General features: G+C 42.3%; 1 protein-coding gene across 1 annotated transcript in view; it reads left to right on the forward strand.

Annotated features, from left to right (window-relative positions):
- The window catches only part of myo5b (myosin VB), a 74,891-nt gene that overhangs the window by 45,917 nt on the left and 4,737 nt on the right, over positions 1 to 24,237 (forward strand). The window contains exons 19-38 of the mRNA XM_063011057.1: positions 984 to 1,195; positions 1,299 to 1,455; positions 2,782 to 3,021; positions 3,146 to 3,382; positions 4,623 to 4,716; positions 10,533 to 10,666; positions 11,657 to 11,776; positions 12,539 to 12,673; positions 13,608 to 13,673; positions 16,035 to 16,274; positions 17,186 to 17,250; positions 19,104 to 19,302; positions 20,341 to 20,434; positions 20,526 to 20,657; positions 20,764 to 20,915; positions 22,064 to 22,153; positions 22,243 to 22,393; positions 22,490 to 22,775; positions 23,586 to 23,760; positions 23,848 to 23,928. Coding sequence (XP_062867127.1) covers positions 984 to 1,195; positions 1,299 to 1,455; positions 2,782 to 3,021; positions 3,146 to 3,382; positions 4,623 to 4,716; positions 10,533 to 10,666; positions 11,657 to 11,776; positions 12,539 to 12,673; positions 13,608 to 13,673; positions 16,035 to 16,274; positions 17,186 to 17,250; positions 19,104 to 19,302; positions 20,341 to 20,434; positions 20,526 to 20,657; positions 20,764 to 20,915; positions 22,064 to 22,153; positions 22,243 to 22,393; positions 22,490 to 22,775; positions 23,586 to 23,760; positions 23,848 to 23,928 — 3,060 coding nt within the window. The remainder of the gene's footprint in view (positions 1 to 983; positions 1,196 to 1,298; positions 1,456 to 2,781; positions 3,022 to 3,145; positions 3,383 to 4,622; positions 4,717 to 10,532; positions 10,667 to 11,656; positions 11,777 to 12,538; positions 12,674 to 13,607; positions 13,674 to 16,034; positions 16,275 to 17,185; positions 17,251 to 19,103; positions 19,303 to 20,340; positions 20,435 to 20,525; positions 20,658 to 20,763; positions 20,916 to 22,063; positions 22,154 to 22,242; positions 22,394 to 22,489; positions 22,776 to 23,585; positions 23,761 to 23,847; positions 23,929 to 24,237) is intronic.

Below are 24,237 nucleotides of genomic sequence, written 5' to 3' on the forward strand. Positions count from 1 at the left end.
CACACATATCAGAGGGGCGTGTGTTAGTTACGGCCAATAGTCAGCAGCAGTAGAGGCTTTTGGATACGACTAGATTGGGAGGAAAATGAATCCGGTTTCTTTGCTCATTATCTTGTGGGGATTAAAATGAACTTTTCTTATTTAATCCCGTCATTATTTGCATTTTATAATATTATTTTTCACTCACTCACTTTCTGAACCGCTTATCCAATTAGGGTTGGGGGGGGGGGGGGGTGCTGGAGCCTATCCCAGCTTTTCAATGGGAGCAAGGCACACAGTAACACCCTGGACGGGGCGCCAGTCCGTCGCAGGGCAGACACACACACACACACACACATTCACTTATAGGGCAATTCAGTGCCTCCAATTAACCTGACTGCATGTTTTTGGACTGTGGGAGGAAACCGGAGCTCCCGGAGGAAACCCACGCAGACACGGGGAGAACATGCAAACTCCACACAGAAAGGACCCGGACCGCCCCGCTCTGGGGATCGAACCCAGGACCTTCTTGCTGTGAGGCGACAGTGCTACCCACCGAGCCACCGTGCCGCCCTAATATTAGTTTTGCTTTAGTTAGTTAATAATTAATTGTTTTTACTTTATTCTTTTATTTTTGTGTTTTTAGCCCTAATATAGCCCCACTGTCAGTGATCAGCTCTCTCAGTCCAGACTTCTCCAGTGTGGACATTCACTTTTTTCTAATAACCAGAATTTTCTTGGTTGTACCAAGCAGGACCAGAATAGTGTGGGTAGTGGGTGGTGAGATTACAGTTACAGGAGGACAGGAATCCATATTTATGCATATGCATGCCTAATATCCTAGGCACTAGCATGTTTATGTGTAATTAGATAGATATAGATGAATATATAACCCACACTGTTTTTTTATAGTTCAGAATTGCACCTTATGAGTTTTTACATCTGTTAAATGGCATCTGTTTTTTGTCCCGTAAGCCATGACACCTTTTTAATCCATCACGCAGGATCCAGACAAGTTCCAGTTCGGAAAGACGAAGATCTTCTTCAGAGCCGGACAGGTGGCGTACCTAGAGAAGCTCCGGGCCGACAGGTTCCGCTACGCCTGCATAAAGATGCAGAAAACGGTGCGAGGCTGGCTGCAGAGGAGACGTTACCAGAAGATCCGCAAATCTGCCATCCTGCTCCAGAGATACGGGCGTGGCTTCATGGCACGCAGGTGAGCATCAGAAATGTAAAATATAATATAGAATTTAATACATAATAAGTGTACATTGATGTTCTCACTCACGTTTATCTCTCTCTCTGTCTCTCTCTCTCAGATATGCTGAGATGCTGCGTTTGACTCGAGCAGCTCTGATCTGTCAGAAGCAGTACAGGATGGTGCGGGTACGACGTGCGTATCTAACAATCCGTAAAGCCACCATCACCATCCAGGCCCACACGCGGGGCTGGTTTACACGCCGCCTGTACCAGGAGGTACCATTCCCTTTTATTTACCTTTATTCTTTTTCTTCTTTTCTTTTCATTCTACCACGTTTTCTTCGCTGTTATTTTTGTAGTAATTCAATTACAGTATTTAAATGCTTTTATTAAAAGCAACAAATAAGTTAAACAATTAAATGCTTTGCTTAAGAGGCCAGCAGTGATGGCTTTAATATCTTATTAAAGGTGAAAGGTCGACCATGAATTTCTACTCTTATTTATTTATTTCTGCTGTCTTTGTATTTTTTACTGTTTTTGATATTTGGTATCCTGAACCCTTCATTATAACACTTACACCATGTGAATGTTATATATACACAGACAAGGCATAACATAATGACCAATGACAGGTGAAGTAATAACACTGATTATCTCTTCATCACGGCACCTGTTAGTGGGGGGGATATATTAGGCAGTAAGTGAACATTTTATCCTCAAAGTTGATGTTAGAAGCAGGAAAAATGGACGAGCGTGAGGATCTGAGCGAGTTTCACGAGGGCCGAATTGTGATGGCTAGACGACTGGGTCAGAGCATCTCCAAAACTGCAGCTCTTGTGGGGTGTTCCCGGTCTGCAGTGGTCAGTATCTATCAAAAGTGGTCCAAGGAAGGAACAGTGGTAAACCGGCGACAGGGTCATGGGCGGCCAAGGCTCACTGATGCACGTGGGGAGCGAAGGCTGGCCCGTGTGGTCCGATCCAACAGACGAGCTACTGTAGCTCAAACTGCTAAAGAAGTTCATGCTGGTTCTGATAGAAAGGTGTCAGAATACACAGTGCAGCACAGTTGCAAAAGGGGGACCAACACAATATTAGGTGGGTGGTCGTAATGTCATGCCTCATCTGTGTATAAGGTGCCCAACACCGCTGAGTCCCGTGCAAAAGCCTTAACGTTGCCATGTTGGCCTGCTTTGGTGTGTACCTCTCACTTGAAGCGCAGATAATCAAACTGTTATTTTTGGCACATTATAAGAAGAACCAGTGAACCACTGAAAAACAACAGCCATGCTTGGAAGAGTTGATGGTAAAAGAGAAAGAGGATGGCCAACAACAAGACAGATAGCCGTTAAAAGCCTGAATAATAATAACAATCTTGACAATCACTAATACTGGTACCATTTAGTGTTCGATGTCATGAGTGGAACAGTGACGTATTCTAACATGACAGATTTATGACGACAGTGTCATAATAAAGGGTTCAAATAAATCGTTACCAAATATTTCATAACCCCAAGTTATCTTGGTACGTGCAAGGAATGCATTGTGGATTCTATTGAATTGATTTGTGTCGATAATTAAAGTATTTTTAATTCTCCTGAACAGTACTTGCGTCACCACAAAGCCAGTATCATCCAGAGAGCAGTACGTCGCTGGCTACTGAGGAGAAAGTTCCTACGTGCCCGAAGTGCAGCAATCGTTATCCAGTGCGCCTACCGGCGTGTGCTGGCCAAGCGGCAGTTCAAAAAGCTGAAGACCGAGGCCCGTTCAGCCGAGCACATGAAGAATCTCAACGTCGGCATGGAGAACAAGATCGTACAACTTCACAGAAAAATGGTTGATCAGGTACAGCAAAACTCGTCCAAATAAAAGCATAACAGTATCAAGGGAACAATTAGCCAGAAATTATTTAGATATATGCAATAAATTCGATTTGTTTGTTTGTTTGTTTGTTTGTTTGTTTGCACAGACGAAAGAGTACAAGATGCAGAGTGATAAGTTATCGGTTGCCAACACTGATCTGGTAACAAAGATGGACAAACTGCAGAAAGAGCTGAACACGGCGCGCAACGATAAGGGGGAGAAGACTCAGCTGAGCTCACTGCAGGACGAGCTGGAGAAACTGAGGGCAGAGCTTCAGGAGGTCCACTCCCAGAAGAAGAAGCTTGATGAGGAGCACAGCACCGAGAAGCTCGGGCTGGAACAGGTGAGAACATGGGCTGCAGGCGTGTGATAGAGATTCAAAAGTATTGGGACACCCCTTCTAGTTAATGAATTTGTCTTTTGCTGTTATCTGTTGTCAGTTATATTATGGCCATTTCGATGGAATTACTGACAGTAATTTCCTTACTATACAGTCAGTGATTATATGGTATCTTATTCTTTTGCTCATATTATATGTGTTTGGGCAACACAGTGGTGCAGTGAGTAGTGCTATCGCCTCACAGCTAGAGGCACCTGGGGACCTGGGGACCTATGTTCTCCCTGTGTCTGTGTGGATTTCCTCATACAAGTCCAAAGACATGCCGTCATGCCAAGTGGACTGACTAAAATTGCCCTGTGTGTGTGTGTCTGTGTGTGTGTCTGCCCTGTGATGGACTTGCAACCTGTTTGGGGTGTTTAACTTTGTTAAATGGGGCATTAAGTCGTGAGAGCTGCACGGTGGCTCAGTGGGTCGCACTGTCGCCTCACGGTAGGAGGGTCTTGTGTTCGATTCCCAGGTTAAGCGGTCCGGGTCCTACTTGTGTGGAGTTTGCATGTTCTGCCTGTGTCCATGTGGGTTTGTTCTACAAGTCCAAAGACATGCAGTCATGCCAATTGGAGTGACTAAAATGGTATGTGTGTGTGTGTGTGCGTGTGTGTCTGCACTGTGATGGACTTCCGACCTGTTTGGGGTGTTTCCTGCCTTTCAGCAAATGTATAAGACCCACTGCGGCCCTGACCAGGATAAAGCAGTGGTAAAACAGGCAATGAATGATTTGTGGGTGTGTGTGTGTGTGTGGGTGGGTGTGGGTGGGGGTGTGTGTGTGTGTGTGTGGCGAACTTTGTTAAATGGGGCATTAAGTCGTGAGAGCGGCACGGTGGCTCAGTGGGTAGCACTGTCGCCTCACAGCAAGAAGGTCTCGGGTTCGATTCCCAGGTTAAGCAGTCCGGGTCCTACTTGTGTGGAGTTTGCATGTTCTGCCTGTGTCTGTGTTGGTTTCCTCCAGGAGCTCCGGTTTCCTCCTACAGTTCAGACGTGCAAGTGAGGTGAATTAGAGATATGTGTTTGACATTAAAGACATTTACTAAAACCAAGTGTTTAGATTAGACATCGTCCCAATGTCGTTTGCATGTATTGTTGGGTTTCTGCATCTGTGTTTTACGCTGATAATGTGAAATGAATTGTCGTCACTGCGTTACACTAGCTTTTATTAAGTGCTGGTATTGGTTTGTTCTCTCCTCAGCGAGTCCAGGAGCTGGAGAAAGAAAACCTGATGCTAAAGGAGGAAAAAGAGGAGATGAATCAGCGAATCCAGCGCTATTCTCAAAGCTCCAAAGGTAGGTTTCACACGCCATCGCATTTGCATTTACACAAACACACACACACACACACACAAAGCCTATTGTAGGTATCTACAGTAAATGGGGGCTGGCCACAGGGCACGACTGCTTTTGGTTTATCCACACAACAGAGTATCTGTGCAGAAGTAGAACAGACTCTGTGTTGGCTTTTGGGAAAGGAATGCAGAAGCACCGTTCTACCTGCTCGTTAAGCTGAGCATCGTTCCTGGCTGCTTCCCATTCTTCAATACATCATTGTTAAAAAGCTCTGTTAGATCTACAGAACATTTCAAATCCTCAGCTGGTCCTCTCATTAATTCTGTTCTTATTTAATTGTTTTTATACTTACACAAATACTTATAAACACTAGCCTTTCTTTCTTTTGTTCTATTCTGCAGTGCACACAGTTCCTAGTTTTTAATTTTAGGTAAAAGTCATGAAACCTCAGTCACTTTCCTGAACACCACGCTACATTATTAACACCACTAACACCCTGGACTACACAGTACATCTATTATTTATTATTTATCATTTGCACCTGCTCTTTAAACAAACTGTCATAATAGTACTATGTATATACTGTAGATGTAATAACATATACAGTGTATCACAAAAGTGAGTACACCCCTCACATTTCTGCAGATATTTAAGTATATCTTTTCATGGGACAACACTGACAAAATGACACTTTGACACAATGAAAAGTAGTCTGTGTGCAGCTTATATAACAGTGTAAATTTATTCTTCCCTCAAAATAACTCAATATACAGCCATTAATGTCTAAACCACCGGCAACAAAAGTGAGTACACCCCTAAGAGACTACACCCCTAAATGTCCAAATTGAGCACTGCTTGTCATTTTCCCTCCAAAATGTCATGTGATTTGTTAGTGTTACTAGGTCTCAGGTGTGCATAGGGAGCAGGTGTGTTCAATTTAGTAGTACAGCTCTCACACTCTCTCATACTGGTCACTGAAAGTTCCAACATGGCACCTCATGGCAAAGAACTCTCTGAGGATCTTAAAAGACAAATTGTTGCGCTACATGAAGATGGCCAAGGCTACAAGAAGATTGCCAACACCCTGAAACTGAGCTGCAGCACAGTGGCCAAGATCATCCAGCATTTTAAAAGAGCAGGGTCCACTCAGAACAGACCTCGCGTTGGTCGTCCAAAGAAGCTGAGTGCACGTGCTCAGCGTCACATCCAACTGCTGTCTTTGAAAGATAGGCGCAGGAGTGCTGTCAGCATTGCTGCAGAGATTGAAAAGGTGGGGGGTCAGCCTGTCAGTGCTCAGACCATACGCCGCACACTACATCAAATTGGTCTGCATGGCTGTCACCCCAGAAGGAAGCCTCTTCTGAAGTCTCTACACAAGAAAGCCCGCAAACAGTTGAAGCTGAAGACATGTCAACAAAGGACATGGATTACTGGAACCATGTCCTATGGTCTGATGAGACCAAGATTAATTTGTTTGGTTCAGATGGTCTCAAGCATGTGTGGTGGCAATCAGGTGAGGAGTACAAAGATAAGTGTGTCATGCCTACAGTCAAGCATGGTGGTGGGAATGCCATGGTCTGGGGCTGCATGAGTGCAGCAGGTGTTGGGGAGTTACATTTCATTGAGGGACACATGAACTCCAATATGTACTGTGAAATACTGAAGCAGAGCATGATCCCCTCCCTCCGGAAACTGGGTCGCAGGGCAGTGTTCCAGCATGATAATGTCCCCAAACACACCTCTAAGACGACCACTGCGTTATTGAAGAGGCTGAGGGTAAAGGTGATGGACTGGCCAAGCATGTCTCCAGACCTAAACCCAATAGAACATCTTTGGGGCATCCTCAAGAGAAAGGTGGAGCAGCGCAACGTCTCGAATATCCGCCAGCTCCGTGATGTCGTCATGGAGGAGTGAAAAAGCATTCCAGTGGCAACCTGTGAAGCTCTGGTAAACTCCATGCCCAGGAGAGTTAAGGCAAATAATGGGAAATAATGGTGGCCACACAAAATATTGACACTTCAGGAACTTTCACTTAGGGGTGTACTCACTTTTGTTGCCGGTGGTTTAGACATTAATGGCTGTATATTGAGTTATTTTGAGGGAAGAATAAATTTACACTGTTATATAAGCTGCACACAGACTACTTTTCATTGTGTCAAAGTGTCATTTTGTCAGTGTTGTCCCATGAAAAGATATACTTAAATATCAGCAGAAATGTGAGGGGTGTACTCACTTTTGTGATACACTGTATGTGAATAGCTATAAATCGTGAATGTGTAAGTGTACAGATATCTCTGTTATTTGCACTTTTAGTAAATGCCAACTGCATTTCGTTGCCTTGTACTTGTACTGAGCAATGACAGTAAAGTTCTATCTATCTGTCTGTCTGTCTACCTATCTATCTATCTATCTATCTATCTATCTACCTATCTATCTATCTATCTATCTATCTATCTACCTATCTATCTATCTATCTATCTATCTATCTATCTATCTATCTACTTACCTACCTACCTACCTACCTATTTACCTACCTACCTATCTATCTATCTATCTATCTATCTATCTATCTATCTATCTATCTACTCACCTATCTATCTATCTATCTATCTACCTACCTACCTATCTATCTATCTATCTATCTATCTACTTACCTACCTACCTACCTACCTATTTACCTACCTATCTACCTATCTATCTATCTATCTATCTATCTATCTATCTACTCACCTATCTATCTATCTATCTATCTATCTATCTATCTATCTATCTACTCACCTATCTATCTATCTATCTATCTATCTATCTATCTATCTATCTATCTATCTATCTATCTATCTACTCACCTATCTATCTATCTATCTATCTATCTATCTATCTATCTACCTATCTATCTATCTATCTATCTATCTATCTACTTACCTACCTACCTACCTATTTACCTACCTATTTACCTACCTATCTACCTACCTATCTATCTATCTATCTATCTATCTATCTATCTATCTATCTATCTATCTATCTATCTATCTACTCACCTATCTATCTATCTATCTATCTATCTATCTATCTATCTATCTATCTACTCACCTATCTATCTATCTATCTATCTATCTATCTATCTATCTATCTATCTATCTATCTATCTATCTATCTACTCACCTATCTATCTATCTACTCACCTATCTATCTATCTACTCACCTATCTATCTACCTATCTATCTACTCACCTATCTATCTACCTATCTATCTACCTACCTATCTATCTATCTATCTATCTATCTATCTATCTATCTATCTATCTATCTATCTATCTACCTATCTGTCTGTCTCTGTGTACCTACCTATCTATCTATCTATCTATCTATCTATCTATCTATCTATCTATCTATCTATCTATCTATCTATCTATCTATCTATCTATCTATCTATCTATCTATCTATCTATCTATCTATCTCAAATGTCATGGAAATAAAATTAGTAAATTTAAGGCCCTTTCCTGTCCTGCCCCTGTGCACAAAGCAACCTCTATAAAGACATAAATGTCTCCAGTGTCATGTACAGAGCCCTGACCTCAGCCCTACAGAACAACTTTGGAATGAACTGGAACATCAACTGAAGCTTTCTTGGCCGGATGGGAACAAATTCCCACAGATATACTTCAAAGTCTTGTGAGAAGCCCTGTAATAGCTGAAAAGATCACATAGAGTTCACTCTATTTCAATAGCGTTTGTTTTTGAAATAGGACCTCCAGTAAGCTCATGATGAAGTGTTCAGTTACTTTTGGTCATGTAGTGTATTTGTGTGTGTGTTTAAGTTCTTTATATAAAGCTGTGTGTTCTCTTTAACATAAAGAGGAACTTTAAACTTAGGGAAGAAGAAGTACTAAGAATAAAGACATGAACATTAAATATTGCAGTTGGTAAAAGACTAGAATAACAATCCTCACTTAATAACCATTATAAATCTTCACATGATATACATTATATAAAAACACTATTTTATTTCATGTAGGCATTATACTCAGTTTAATAGATTCTAATATTCAAACTCTATTATTGTAATTATTCCAATTCTAACCATTTATTTATTAAAATTAATTAATTAAAATTATTTAAATGCTCATGTTATTATTCTGTGCTCAGATGGCGCAGAAGTAGATTATGCCAGACCACTAACACTGGTATCCAGGGTTTGAATTTCCAGTGGTGCTATTAGCCAGTTTGGCATCAACATTTACATGATTGGCATACAATATGTCAGTAGTGGGGATAACCAAAGCCCTGCGATGAATTGGCATTCTTTCTGGGGTGTGTGACTGCAGTGCGCTCTTGGAAAATCAGACACACTGCGACCCTGACCAGGATAAAGCGGTGTTGAAAACATTACAATGACGATGATTCAGTTATTCTCATTTAAGTCTTTTTCCTCTTCCTAAAAGGTTCGCAAAAATGAATTTCATCTCTTTGAATCACAAAGTGTGTTATGCAATTCTGATTTGTGATCAAATGTCAATCTAGAAATAAAAGTTTAAGTCTAAGAGAAAGTGTAAGAGCTCACAGCTCACCCCATATAACTTTAATATTCATGTCATTAGGGTTTAAAGGTAGGTAATAAAATTGCACCCTGTTCCATCTGATAACACTGTAAGCGTCGCTTCACATCCCCTGTAGTTTCAACACATCTCAGAACTTAAAAATGTTTATGCACATTGTTCACATACACTGATCAGCCATAACATTAAAACCACCTCCTTGTTTCTACACTCACTGTCCATTTTATCAGCTCCACTTACCATGTAGAAGCACTTTGTAGTTCTACAATTACTGACTGTAGTCCATCTGTTTCTCTGCATGCTTTGTTAGCCCCCTTTCACCCTGTTCTTCAATGGTCAGGACCACCACAGAGCAGGTATTATTTAGGTGGTGGATCATTCTCAGCACTGCAGTGACACTGACGGTGGTGGTGTGTTAGTGTGTGTTGTGCTGGTATGAGTGGATCACACACAGCAGCGCTGCTGGAGTTTGTAACACCGTGTCCACTCACTGTCCACTCTATTAGACACTCCTACCTAGTTGGTCCACCCTGTAGATGTAAAGTCAGAGACGATCGCGCATCTGTTGCTGCTGTTTGAGTCGGTCGTCTTCTAGACCTTCAGCATTGGTCACAGGACGCTGCCCATGTGGCGCTGTTGGCTGGATATATTTTTGGTTGGTGGACTGTTCTCAGTCCAGCAGTGACAGTGAGGTGTTTAAAAACTCCAGCAGCGCTGCTGTGTCTGATCCACTCATACCAGCACAACACACACTAACACACCACCACCATGTCAGTGTCACTGCAGTGCTGAGAATGATCCACCACCTAAATAATACCTGCTCTGTAGTGGTCCTGTGGGGGTCCTGACCATTGAAGAACAGCATGAAAGCAGGCTAAAAAGGTATGTAGAGAAACAGATGGACTACAGTCAGTAATTGTAGAACTACAAAGTGCTTCTGTATGGTAAGTGGAGCTGATAACATGGACAGAGAGTGTAGAAACAAGGAGGTGGTTTTAATGTTATGGTTGATCAGTGTATGTGACGAGCACAATTTGGACAAGCGCTCAGGTAACCACCCAGCCAGTCAAATCATTTATTTATTAATTCATACAATCAATTCCACTAACCTTTTAATCCTGGTCAGGGTCACAGTGACTCAGATGCCAAACTATCACATAGGAACACATTTCCTCACAGCTCAAATCGAGGTGGCCTCTGTTCTTTTGTTAGCTGTTAATATGTGATTATTTACAGTTTGTATGTGTGTGTGCGTTGCAGGTAAGGAAGGCAACGTGACTCAGCTGCAGATCGAGCTGGACGATGAGAGGCTGCGCTATCAGAACCTGCTGAAGGAGTTTTCCAGACTGGAGCAGAGATATGAAAACCTGCAGGAGGAAGTGTCTCTGGCCAGAGTAGGCTGTGCTTTATTTTTTAAGAACAGGCCTATTGTGCTTTATGTGCTGCAAAGAACACAAATTAATGTACTTTATTAACTGTGTGTGTTGTCTGAAGTACATTCAAGTTTTATATTTAATACTCTCGTCCTGGTGGTTTGGTAGGTAGCACTGTCGCCCCACAGCGAGAAGGTCCTGGGTTCGATTCCCACACGGGGCAGTCCGTGTCCTTTCTGTGTGGAGATTGCATGTTCTTATGTAACCAGTAATTACCTGTCCTGTCATGGGTGTAACCAAAGTGTGTAAAACAGGACTTTAATAAAAAAATAATATGCTCGTCACAAGCATGCAGACGGTGCATTACGCAAGCCCCGCAGCACCACCATGTCTGGTATATAGATTGTCTACCTGTCCAGGGTGTTTCCACCTGGTGTCTCGGTGGAACCAGACATTTCATTTCTTTCAAATTGTGGAAATCTCAAAAATAGAACGATGGGTAAAGTACGCTAGCGCACCAGAGTTGGGGTTTCGAATACATCGTATCGAATCTCAGCTCTGCCTTTCCGACTGGGCGGCAGCATGAACAACGATTGGCTGTTGTTCAGGGTTAGAGGGTAAGAAAGTCGGATCATAGGTCCTCATAACTGGTGCGACTGCGGCCCCTGCTGGCTGACTGATGGCGCCTGCACTGGGCTGAGGGATAACGCTGATGGGGGCGTGGCCCTCCGTACACGGTGCCCGTCGGTGTATGAACTCGACTCGTGCAGGTGAAAAATGCAGTCTGTACTGACTGTACGTGCCGGAGGGGGCGTGTGTCAGTTGAGAGGCGTCCTCAGTCAGCGGTGAAGGGTCGAATCAGTATAGAGGACGCAATCAGGGTAACTGGACACGACTAGATTAGGGGGAAAAAAAGAGAACAATTGTTTTACTTGTTAACTAATATCATTAAAGTAATACTCTTTAAAAAACAAAGTGTATTTAATAATCTCTCTCCTTCACATATTTTAGTTTACCCCAGGCCATCGAAGAACAACATCAGATCTAAGCAGCCTGGGCTCTGACTCGGCTCTAACCTCCATCTCCATGTCTGAAGTGGGAGACACAGAGGACGCCTTACAGCAGGTGGAGGTACGACTGACAGCACGTAACACATCAGCTTCATTTTGAGAGCGATCAGCATTATTAGGTCATGCTTTCCACATCAGCAGTCAATTTTTGCACATATTAATCATGGACTATAAAGTAGTGGGTTTGGGGCCTTCCCCAAACTGTTGCAGCAAAGTTTGAAGCATATAATTTGTTTCCTATATGATTAATTTGACACACCTGTTAGTAAGAGGTGTAGCCGAATCACCTGATCGTAATAATTGGGTGGGGTGTCCACATACTTAAGGCCATATTGGGACAGTGGTAACCTAGTGGGTGGAGCTTAGGGCTATCAGTCAGAAGTTTGTCGGATCAAATCCAGGATCTGCCATGCAGTCACTCTTGGGCCCTCGGGCAAGGCCCTTAACCCTGTCTGCTCCAGGGCTGCCAAATAAGGGCGTTGCTTATATATAGCGTATTAGTCTGCTAAAGCATTGGTCACAATTATCATTTAGTTTTCATCAACCGGTTTATCCTGGTCAGGCTCGCAGTGGGTCTGGTTCACCCGGAGACCGTGAGCACAAGGCGCAAGTACCCTATACAGGTCCCCCCCCCCAACACAGCCAATCATGTCTCTGTAGAAGCCCATGTCTCGGCTGACGGCACCACTGAGATTCGGACCCGGATCTCAAAGGTGGTTGTGCCACCCGAACGCCTGATCACAATTATGTCTTTGGGAATAAAATGTTCAGCCAATATATGTCTTATATGAATTGTTCTGAGTGTTGATGTCCGTGTGTGTAGGACATGGGCCTGGAGAAAGCAGCCATGGACATCAGTGTGTTCATGAAGCTGCAGAAGAGAGTGCGAGAGCTGGAGCAGGAGAGGAAGAAACTCCAGACTAACCTGGAGAAGATGGAGGATTTGAACAAGCGCAAGGTTTGTGTCTTCCACACACAGTGCGGTTTATACTGTGTCCAAGAACACAGTCCAGACACACAGGCGGCCAGTATCAATGTAGGACGACTGTATATCTCGGCATTAGTGCTACATATTGGTTTTATATTGTCACAGTTTGTATTAGGGATGCATCAATACCATTTTTTCCCAACCGAGTACAAGTACATGTATTTTTGTACTTGCTGTTGGTGTTGGTGTTTTGTTGTTATGTTTTGTAGAGAACGATCAGGTCAGAAATACTGTAAAACGTGTGTGTGTGCTGATGTATTCTGATATAAACTATATTACGCCCCTGTCCCACCTGTTTACACTCCTCCCCTGCGTTTCCCCTCACACCGTATCCTGCGTTCTCATTGGCTGTTCGACATGTCACTCACTGCCAGTCGCACGCCTCGGATCAGATATCTGACGTCCTAGAGAACGCGATCCGGTCGCCGAGCGCTCGACGAGCCGGTCGGATCGAGTTGTCGGATAGTTCACACTTAGCGATCGAGAGCCGAGTTTTGATCGCCGAGCGAACGCCGAGTCGCTCCCGAGCCGGCAAATCTAGCGCCGACCGGCCGCCGAGCGGAAATCAGGGCAACGATCGTGTAGTGTGAACCGGGCGTGTAACGCAGCCTCGCTTGCGAGTACGAGTACAAGTTAATGAGCGCGTATCGATACTCGTGCATCTCTATTTTGTATTAATAAAATATCTGTTTAAATGAACCTGGATTCTATTATCTGTGTGTTTTGAAAAATCGGATGTTGCAGTGAAGTGGCAGGATGAAATGTTGAAATAGTGTGCAGTTGTTTCTTAACCTTTAACCTTTTATTGCTCTTGGTGATAAGTATTATCATATCAATACAGCTTGCAACACGACACATCTGTTTTATTGCTTATATTTACAGTTTTTTTCCCTTTTCTGACCAGGTGAACGATCCAAAGAGCCCGACGTCAGAGGACGTGAATGCAGATTTGGCCTACAACAGCCTTAAGGTACAAACACACACACACACGTTCTGCTCTGCTCTTGATTAGATTGTTAGTACTAGGTAGCAGTATGTCTGTTCTTGTGCTCATCGATTTGTGCCTCACTTTCGCCGGCATCGTGCTGCTGTCTCTGCTGCGTCTTAAACTGTGGGTGAGTGGATTTCCACTGGAATAAAGAATTAGACCCAGAGAGATAAATTAATCAGTACTGGCATTCAATGCTGCATGATTTACCAACCTAATCCAGAATGTAAGTGTTTTTATTGCTGCTATTGTCAAAGGTCTTAAAATAGACGAGTGTTTCTGTAAAATTTCTTCGTACTTTCATTTTCTTTGTTTAATCTTGTTTTTTTTTGTCAAACCAGTAAGCTGTAAAAAGGTTGGGCTAAAGTAAACTTTCATATAATGATTACTTGATTTGACAGCAGTTTCTCTATCTATAATCAAAGTTTTTAGTTTATTTTTTACCATTTTACAGCATCACATGGCTAGTCTGTGGTACTGAGCACAATATGCATCATGAGCTACAGCTTTAGTAAACTCAACGTTAATTTTAGGTTCATTATTAGTGCCTTGTTACTCGTCTTCATTTATCTAGCCCTCAGGTTTAGTATTTGAGTCTGGTATTAAGTTGGAATTGTACAAATAAAAGAGTGGGTAGCACTGTCGCCTCACAGCAAGAAGGTCCTGGGTTCGATCCCCAGATGGGGCGGTCCGGGTCCTTTCTGTGCGCATGTTCTCCCAGTTTCTGCGTGGGTTTACTCCGGGTGCTCCGGTTTCCTCCCACAGTCCAAAGACGTGCAAGTGAGGTGAATTGGAGACACAAAATTGTCCATGACTGTGATGAATCTTGTGTCATGAGTAACTATCGTTTCTGTCATGAATGTAACCAAAGAGTGTAAAACATGACGTTAAAATCCTAATAAACAAACAAATAAAATAGATTCAGAAATAAATAAATAGGGCCGCTCAGGTGGCGCAGCGGTAAAAACACGCGCTGCAACCAGAGCTGGAATTCGAAGCAGCGTCGTTTCGAATCCAGCTCTGCCTTCACCGGTCGAAAGGCTGGGCGGCTATATGAACAACGATTGGCCTGTTGTTCAGGTGGGGGGCGGGACTTTAGACCGGAGGGGATACTCTCTCAGGAATGGGGCGGTAGCGCCCTCTGCTGGCTGGTTGGGGGCGCCTGCATGGAGACGGGAGGGGGTGCGGCGGAGTGTGTGATCCTCCGTGCGCAGTACTCTGACGCGCTCCACTCGTCAAGTGTGGGTGATAAGTCGGTCGATTGGCTGTGCACGTATCGGAGGAGGCGTGGAACGGCCTCGTCAGCCCCCAATCAGGAGCAGGGACCGACATAATGAGAGATTGAAGTGAGAAATGAGAAATTGGACGCCCTAAATTATTTAAAAAATAAAATAAATAAATATATAAATAGTGTTGCAGTTTGATTTATGTATTTAATATTTTATGTGGAGCTTTTTTACAATAATATACATATAGTGAAATAATATTCATTTTTAAGGTGAGTGGGATTATTGATGCTATTCACACCTTTCATAACTGATGCAAAAATTATAAAGTTGCAACACAGATTGTATGTCGATTTTAGCAGATTCTGATTACACTTATGGGATAGTTCTAATAATAAATGCTGATTTTTTAAAAACTCAAAAGACAATCGTACAAGAGTAATTAAAAACATAAAACATAAAAACGAAGTATTTGATAGAGACAGTAGTCTCAGCGTTAATATACCGTTATAAACTTTCATATGTTTGATACTCTTACTGATATTGATATACTACTGTAATATTAGTGTTAAACTGAAGATGGAAACTGTAAACACCAAACATGTCTGTTGGGATTCCTGTGACTTGTGTACATTGATTTTTGGTCCAACTGTTTCTATACATCCATTTCTCCCCCTCTCTCTGTCTTATTCACAAATATATTATTTTATAGTGATTATTCTTTAGTTTGTGTCACTTTTTATAATATTGGTCATATTGTATATAAATATACCCGAAACTGATATATTATATATAATTATTAGTATAACAATATTTTTATTTTCTCTATATCTGTATATATTGTTTATAAGAATAGATACACTTCTTCTTCTATTATTATTATTATTATTATTATTATACCAGATGCACAATTGGCACATACTGTATATATGCACGCTGTACATTTGCTACACCTTTCTTACTTTATTTGTATCTGTATGAGTTTATTTTCTTTTGCTTGTTAAGCTACTGGAGGCCAATAATTTCCCTCAGGATAAATGAAGTATCTGTCTGTCTGTCTATCTATGTGATTTATACAAGTCCACTTTAAAAACCACCTCTTTTGTGTTTTGTGCAGAGGCAAGAGCTGGAGACAGAGAACAAGAAGCTGAAGAACGACTTGAATGAACTGAGGAAAGCTTTAGCCGATCAGGCCTCGGAAAACTCCACATCTAATGAACAGCAGGACAGTTTCAACGTGCTGCTCAGTCAGCTCAAAGCCGCCACAGAGGAGCTGGATGTGCGCAAGGAGGAAGTGTTAATGCTGAAAACCCAGATCGTCAGCAGTACGAAGCCCTCGGAGAGCTCCAACCACATTGTGAGTCAGAATTTGCAGGGCCTGGGTTTGATTCTTCGGTCAGGCGGCTAGGGTCCCTTTCGGAGTGGAGTTTGTATGTTCTCCCTGTTTCCACATGGGTCAGCTAGAAATAAAAACTCTAAAATGAACATGAGCATGGCAACTGCATTTATATCACAGATCTTCAGCCTGGTAGAGTTTTTAAAAGCTCAGTTTTCACTCAGCTGAAATGCTGTTTCACGTTAAGGCCAAAACACAAAGCAAGAAAGACAAAACTGTTGTGTACAGGGGCTCATGTGAGTGTTAAGTCTACAGGTTTATGTTCCTTTCTCAGTACCAGGAAACGGCGAGATTACTGTTCACAGTAATCACACACGATCCAGGTACAATAGATAGAGATGAAATGTGCTACATTAATTATTTAAGGGTTCCTTTCAGGGTTGTTTCAGTGGCAGTCAAAACAATGTGTTCATTGCAGTTTTTGGAAAATCTGAGCACTGTACCTTCACTCCTTATTTTACTTTCACTTACTAGCTCTTTTAGCAGCACGGTGGCTAAGTGTGTAGCACTGTCGCCTCACAGCAAAAAGGTCATGGGTTCGATCCCCAGGTGGGGCGGTCCGGGTCCTTTCTGTGTGGAGTTTGCATGTTCTCCCCATGTCTGCGTGGGTTTCCTCCGGGTGCTCCGGTTTGCTCCCATAGTCCAAAGTCCAAAGTGAGGTGAATTGGAGACGCTAAATTGTCCATGACTGTGTTTGATATTAAAACTTGTGAACTGATGAATCTTGTGTAATGATTAACTACCGCTCCTGTCATGAATGTAACCAAAGTCTAAAACATGACGTTAAAATCCTAATAAACAAACAAACAAACAAACAAACAAACTAGCTCTTTTAAATAATGTGTAATATACGTATTTTTCTGTCCCTACAGAACTCTAATGACTGGGACAGCGGCAAAAAGCCTGTAGGGAAGGAGGAGGTTGCGGAGTCCAAGAAGTAAGTAAATAACCAGTATAAAAACTAAAGGAAGTCATAAAATCTAAATGCTCCTGTTTTTTGCTTTTTATCCTTTTAATAATTACTGGTATTCACATTATTAAGAATGTTTAGATTCCTTTCCATCTCGTTTGCTCGTCTTAATTATTATGGAAGCACTCACAGGCAAACAATGCTAACAATCCTTTTTCCTGTAGAAATATTCTAAACACTGATCTTAATCATAAACGTTGCTTAATACTGCTGGTGCAGTTGTGACAGTGATTATGAATTATAGTTTCACTGTTGGTAATATTTGTTCTACTTTTACTGGCTTTAATTTTGGCATTTGCTAGTTGTACACGTTTCCAAGTTCCAAGTTGCAATCTAATGCTAATCTAATGTTAGTTTTAACCCAGCCATTTAGAATATATCATCTTTGCATATGTCGTTCTTATGTCTTAATATGTCATGGCCACATATTTTTATTTGTAGGGGATGTCAGCAGTGGGTAAGGAGTACTTGGTTTATTTTTTCTCAAAGATGTTTGAGTGGGCTGGCAGTTGTGAAAGTTCAAACATGTTCTAAAAAGCACATTTTTTCCAAAACAGTTAAAATGCTTTGGCCATTTGTAGGCTCCCTACAGCCAGTGAACTGCACCTTATCATTCTTCACTATTGGCCAATTGCTTCACCTACTAGCTGCCTTGCTGATCCACCAAGACCTGATTTACCTTGTTTTGTTTCTTATCGACTGGATCAGGAGCTGATTATTGTGATTATTGATTAATGTCATCTTTGTTTGGGTTCCAAGTATTGCCAGAACGTAGCAGACGTGAGACACTGTGCTGAAAACCTTACAGCTACGTTTCTTGTTGTTTAAAGACTAACGTGTAAGCCGGCTGTTCACAATACAGTGTGTGGCTCGATTTTTTCTCCTATTCCTGCTGAACAACCTTATACATTCAACAGTTTTATTTTATTTAATATCTTTAGCATATTCATTACAAATCAAAGCACATTTGGTTTACAAATCAAAGTCAAAAATGTCAACAGGGTCCTTTAAATAATGATTCAAGCTCATAGTTCAAGGAAAAGTCAGGGCAACCAAGTCAGGCGCCTTTTTCAACATATAACCTAAGAGTACAAACACAATTTCACATGAGTAAATCCATCAATCCGAGACTATTGAGGTGGAGTTCGCACAAAGGTACTAAACGGCAGCACAAGAGGAGTTTGATGCTGGTTGGTTGGCTTACTTGGCCAATATGGTTTTTAATCTCATGTGTCTTTTGTTCCAGATCACATTCGCTTTAAAAAAAAATGCGATAGATAGAAAAAATATTAACATGTTGATAAACCAGAATAAATGTTTGTATTTCCATTTTTAAACAATGCTAATCCAGCCTCTTTTGCTTGGTAATTTTTCTCATAACCCATGTGTCTTTCCCTCTGCTCTCTGGTCTGTCTTGCTGCCTCTCTTGCTCTGTGCTTGGACTCCAGTAAAAGACAGGACTGGTGTTATTTGAATGAAGACGGAGAGCTTGGCCTGGCCAATCAGGGGCTAAAGCAAGTAGCCAGGTGGTGCTTTTGTGCTGTGTGGTTCTGCTGCTTTTTGCACTTTTCTTTGTTTTATTTGAGCTCACTTTATTCTTTTATCACACAGAAGAAGCAGCTAACACATCTGGTTCTGGTTTAGAGCTTTTTTTGTATTGCTTGCATATAGAGAAGCACTTTTTTCGTTACGTATTGAACACTGGCTGTTTGTGGATCTGTGTAACTGTTTAGTGCATGCAGGATTGATTCAGTGTTTGGGTCATGATTTGTTTCAGTAATATAACTGAAGCTTAACACTGTTTTGTGTTGGTGTGCCAGGCTGCTGGAGGCACAGCTACAGTCCCAGACCCGGAAACACCACGACGAGCTGGAGGCTCTGCACACTCAGATCGAGGTGATGAGGGAAGACCTGGAGAAGAAGCAGGAGGTGCTGAATCACTTTAACACCCTCCCACCCGAGACACTCGTGGAATACAGCATCCAGCAGGAAATCACCCGCCTCACCAACGACAACCTGGTGAGTCTGATCATTCATTTATACAGCGAAAATCTCATCAAGACGCTGTCCACTGCATGAGCCTAATTCCTTTGTACCCGAGCGTTGTACTTGTCTTTTTATTGTTAATGTTCTGTGTATATGACTTTAATTATTTGTTTGTGCAAAGCTATAAAAGGAGCACAAAACAGGTCTTTATACGATTTGTAATTGTGTTTAATGTGAGCTCATGTGGCGTTATGGTAAGAGCCACGCCTGAATTCCAGGGGTTCGAATTCCGGGCTGGGCTCATAAGTAAGAAGGCTGTACTAAAATAATCCACTCACTCACTCGGTTTAAGAGTATGCTGTGTGGCCGTTCTTCTGTCGTTCTGCAGAACGGATTCCTAGCTCTTTATTTCTGCTACGATTCATGCAGATGACATTCAGCTCAGTTTTAGCATCACATCTCCTATCGCTTCAGCTCAGTTACTAAGTACATGCACTGCTAAAACTCAAAAGTCTCAAACTCAGGTGAATAACAATCACAACTTTACCTTAGTAGGCACAAAGCGCTTGTCTCTAACTTTTCTGGTCTTTTTTGTCAATGTTGTACCTGTCGATTCTGTCAAAATAGTTATTAAACTTTGAGTAACAACTTTTGACTCGGCGCTTTCTTTAAGGCCCCCATTAAATGTATCACTACAACAACTATCTACCATTTGCACAATATTAAACGTCTCTGCCATGTGCCCATTAATGACGATGCTTAAATGTTGACTAAGGCTTTCATTTTTTCCAGTCTGCATTATTGCAATTCCTTTCTTAATGGTTTTCCTGCTAAGCTGTTGAACCAGCCTCAGCCCTTGTGTTATTTTCTCTAGTACTTCCTTTGTAAAGTGTCTCTGAGTATGTGAAAGTTTCTATATAAAAAAAACTTGGGAGCAGCCGGAGGAATCATTTATTTATTTGGTTACTTGTGTCTAATGCTATCTTTAAACCCATCCTTCCTTGTTCTATAACTGGAACGTGAGCAGAAAGTAACCTGCTGATATTGAGTGTTTCACTGTTATGATGTTAGGATCTGAAGGAGATCAACGAGAAGCTGGAGAAAAATGAGAAGAAGCTGAGAAAGCAGCTGAAGATCTACACCAGCAAAGTGAAAGAACTCGAAGGTTTGATTCTTATTTCTGTCACTGTTCTGACACAGTGGATATTTTCTCTTGTGTTATTCCGAAGCCTGATGTGTTTTCTCGTGTGGTGCAGCTTCTCAGGCGGCCATGAGCCGACCCCGGTTAAGCAGACAGGTCACAGTGCAGAGAAAGGAGAAGGACTTTGAGGGCATGCTGGAGTACTACAAGGAGGACGAGCCTCTGCTGGTCAGGAGTCTGATTGCTGGTAATTAGCAGGGCGCGACATTCTCTTCATGCAAGTTACTACAGTATACGTCCTGCTAATTCATGATATGTGTGTGTGTGTGTGTGTGTGTGTGTGTGTGTTTCAGACATGAAGCCACAGGCGGTATCAGCGACGGTTCCCTGTCTGCCAGCGTACATCCTCTTCATGTGCATCCGTCACGCCGACTACATCAACGACGATCAGAAAGTGCACTCGCTGCTCACCTCCACCATTAACGCCGTCAAGAAGGTTCTTAAGGTACGTGTCTTCTCATTCTGCTTCCATACGGACGGGAGACTTTCATGTGAAATGGTTACTAATACCAATTACAGCAGGTTTCTGTGTCCAGTGATAGATTAACTTTATTAACTATTATCCAAAGCTTGTATCGGTTATAGGAGGGTTCTTCAAAAAGTTTCTGCTTTTTTAAAACTCTATTTATTATGTTATCACTTTTCTACATCGTCACCTTCCATGGATTTCTCCCAGCATCGTACCAACTTTTTAATGCCGCTGCTTTCACATCATCACATTAAAATCCTCTTCCCCTTAAAGCTTCTTTGAGCGTCCAAAAAGGTGAAACCTTTAGGAACGGATCTCTGACGTAAGTCGAGGACCTCCTGTATAAGCGTCTCTCACCCCACCCTCACTATTTCCAACCAAAATATAAAAGTGCGGAAACCTCCCTTGTATTATAATTGGGGCTCTACTAAATTCACGGGAAATGTGCTTAACTCATGGACCTCATTTTTTTTTTAATTTCATGGATTTTTAAAGAAATATCCATTAAATAACATTCATGAATTGAATGATAGAAAAAAATGGAAGCTACAATACACAGCACATCCTACCTTAACAGTTGAAAGACGAAAATTCTCGTCCGTGATTTGACAAACTGCCCCCCGACCCAACTTCAGTGACCTGCTAAGTCACAGACCTTTAAAAAATGGTGTTATTTTTACCCTGGACCATTAGGGCGGGACAGTGGCTAAGTGGGTAGCACTGTCGCCTCACAGCAAGAAGGTCCTGGGTTCGATCCCCAGGTGGGGCGGTCCGGGTCCTTTCTGTGTAGAGTTTGCACGTTCTCCCCGTGTCCACGCGGGTTTCCTCCCACAGTCCAAAGACGTGCAAGTGAGGTGAATTGGAGACACTACATTGACCCTGACTGTGTTCGATATGACCTTGTGATCTGATGAATCTTGTGTAATGAGTAACTACCGTTCCTGTCATGAATGTAACCGAAGTGTCAAATAACGTTAACATCCTGATAAACAAACAAACCCTGGACCATTAATGTAAAAACCATTTTAGATTAAACTTCTTTTATATTCCTGAGACCCATGCACCTCAGAATTCAGCCTGTTACATTTATGTATAAATGATCTGTCGTCCTCACCGCTCTGCAGAGGAACAACGACGACTTTGAGATGGCCTCGTTCTGGCTGGCTAACACCAGTCGACTCCTGCACTGTCTGAAGCAGTACAGCGGAGAGGAGGTGAGGCAGCACAACCTGTTACGAGCTCTTTTACATCTGTTGTTTTGTTCCCGTGTCTGGTAGCTAAACCTTGTTTGATTGTCTCACAGTCCTTCATGACCCAGAACGCACCGAAACAGAACGAGCACTGTCTTAAGAACTTCGACCTGGCTGAGTACCGTCAGGTCCTGAGTGACCTGTCCATCCAGATCTATCAGCAGCTTATCAAAATAGCCGAGGCCACACTGCAGCCCATGATCGGTCAGTACAAACTCTAGAATATTGACATTTCCTTCTCACAAATCTCACAAAATGTGCTAACACGTGCCTCACATCCGTCTTCCCTGGCTGTGTTAGTGTCGGCCATGCTGGAGAGCAGAAGTCTGACCGGCGTGAAGCCGCTCGGCTACAGGAAGCGCTCCGCCAGCGTGGACTGTGAGAGCGGAGGCCCGCCAGGGTACACGCTGGAGGCTTTGATCAAACAGCTCGGCGAGTTCCACCTGATCATGAGCGAACACGGCTTGGACCCAGAGGTCGCGCAGCAGGTCGTACGCCAACTCTTCTACTGCATCGACGCCATCACACTCAACAACATGCTGCTGCGCAAGGACATGTGCTCATGGAGCACCGGCATGCAGCTCAGGTACTGAAATTCAGCACAGTGTGTCCGCTTTACACTTTGTATTGCTTTTGAAATATAAAAGAGACTAAAGAGAGTAGAGTACCAGAGACAAGTGCAGCTGAGGTCAGAAGTTTACATGAAATTGCAATTTCACTTCACATCTTTTTGAAGACCAAAGATGATTAATGAGTGCTGACTGTCCACAGTCTTCTGACCTAAAGTTTATCAAGCATTTATATGGACCCCAGGTGGCACAGCGCTTGCACACCAGCACAGAGATTCTGAACTCATCAGTTGGAAACTCGGTGTTGCCACCGGTCGGCTGGGCGCCATCTAGCTGGCGTACTTGACAGAGCCTGCAGCAGATACTAATTGGCCACCGTATCTGCAGGGTGGGGGCCGTCGGCTACTGCTCACGTGTCAGAGGGGCGTGTGTCAGTTCGCTCTCCTCAATCGGGGCGGGGGTCAGCACCAATAGGGAGGAAGCATAAAAATCGGGAGAAAATGCAATACTCCTAAAAATTTCTATAATATTGTTATTAAACTCTAAAATCCCTTTTCTTCCCTCCTGTCCACTTTTCCAAACTTTTCTCTTTGAAACGTAGTTTTTTCATTAATCCAAATAACATTCATTTTGTTTTCTTTTTTTAAATTGGTGAATATTAAAGTTTCCCATGCTGTAATATATAAAAATATTCTAAAACTTTTCTTAAACTATAGATGCAAAATTGACCACAGCATGATTGTTTTGAGCACAGATTTAACATTTAAAAAGCATGAAGTACAGTTTGGTTTTGAGAACACGACGTGTTTAACACTGATGTGATTCAGGTACAATATCACTCAAATGGAGGAGTGGTTGAGAGACAAGAACATGCACCAGAATAACATCATCACCACCATCGAGCCCATTATCCAGGTCTCACAGCTTCTGCAGATTAATAAGAAAACCTCTCAAGATGCCGAGGCCATCTGCTCCCGCTGCACCGCGCTCACCGCTCAACAGGTAGAACCAGCCCCGCCTTCGTCTTCACTATCAGTCTGTACGGCTGCATTCGGTTTACACATGTGCCTGATTTACTTCTTCTTCCAGATTGTGAAGATCCTTAATCTGTACACTCCTGAGAACGAGTTTGAGGAGAGAGTCACTGTGTCCTTCATCAGAGAGATACAGGTAAAACCAAGTGGTCAGAACGTAACCTAAAGTGCAATATTTAAATATATCAAGGCACATGGTAGATTTAAGAGATCGGATCAGAGTTAATTATTATACAATATCAGGATGAAGTGTAAAAAGAAAATCTGATATTAAACTGTTCTTTAGATAAGCTCTTTATCATTTTTATAACCAGTAGTTTTGATAAAGATAACATTATACATTTCCTTTCTCAAGAACAAAAGGGTGTGGTCGGGCTGGTATGGGGAAACTTTCAACTGGAAATACTCTGTGAGCTGGGACAGAATTTTTAATGATGTAAATCAT

The sequence above is a fragment of the Trichomycterus rosablanca genome, chromosome 16 (genome assembly GCF_030014385.1).
Source record: "Trichomycterus rosablanca isolate fTriRos1 chromosome 16, fTriRos1.hap1, whole genome shotgun sequence".
Taxonomy (NCBI): domain Eukaryota; kingdom Metazoa; phylum Chordata; class Actinopteri; order Siluriformes; family Trichomycteridae; genus Trichomycterus; species Trichomycterus rosablanca.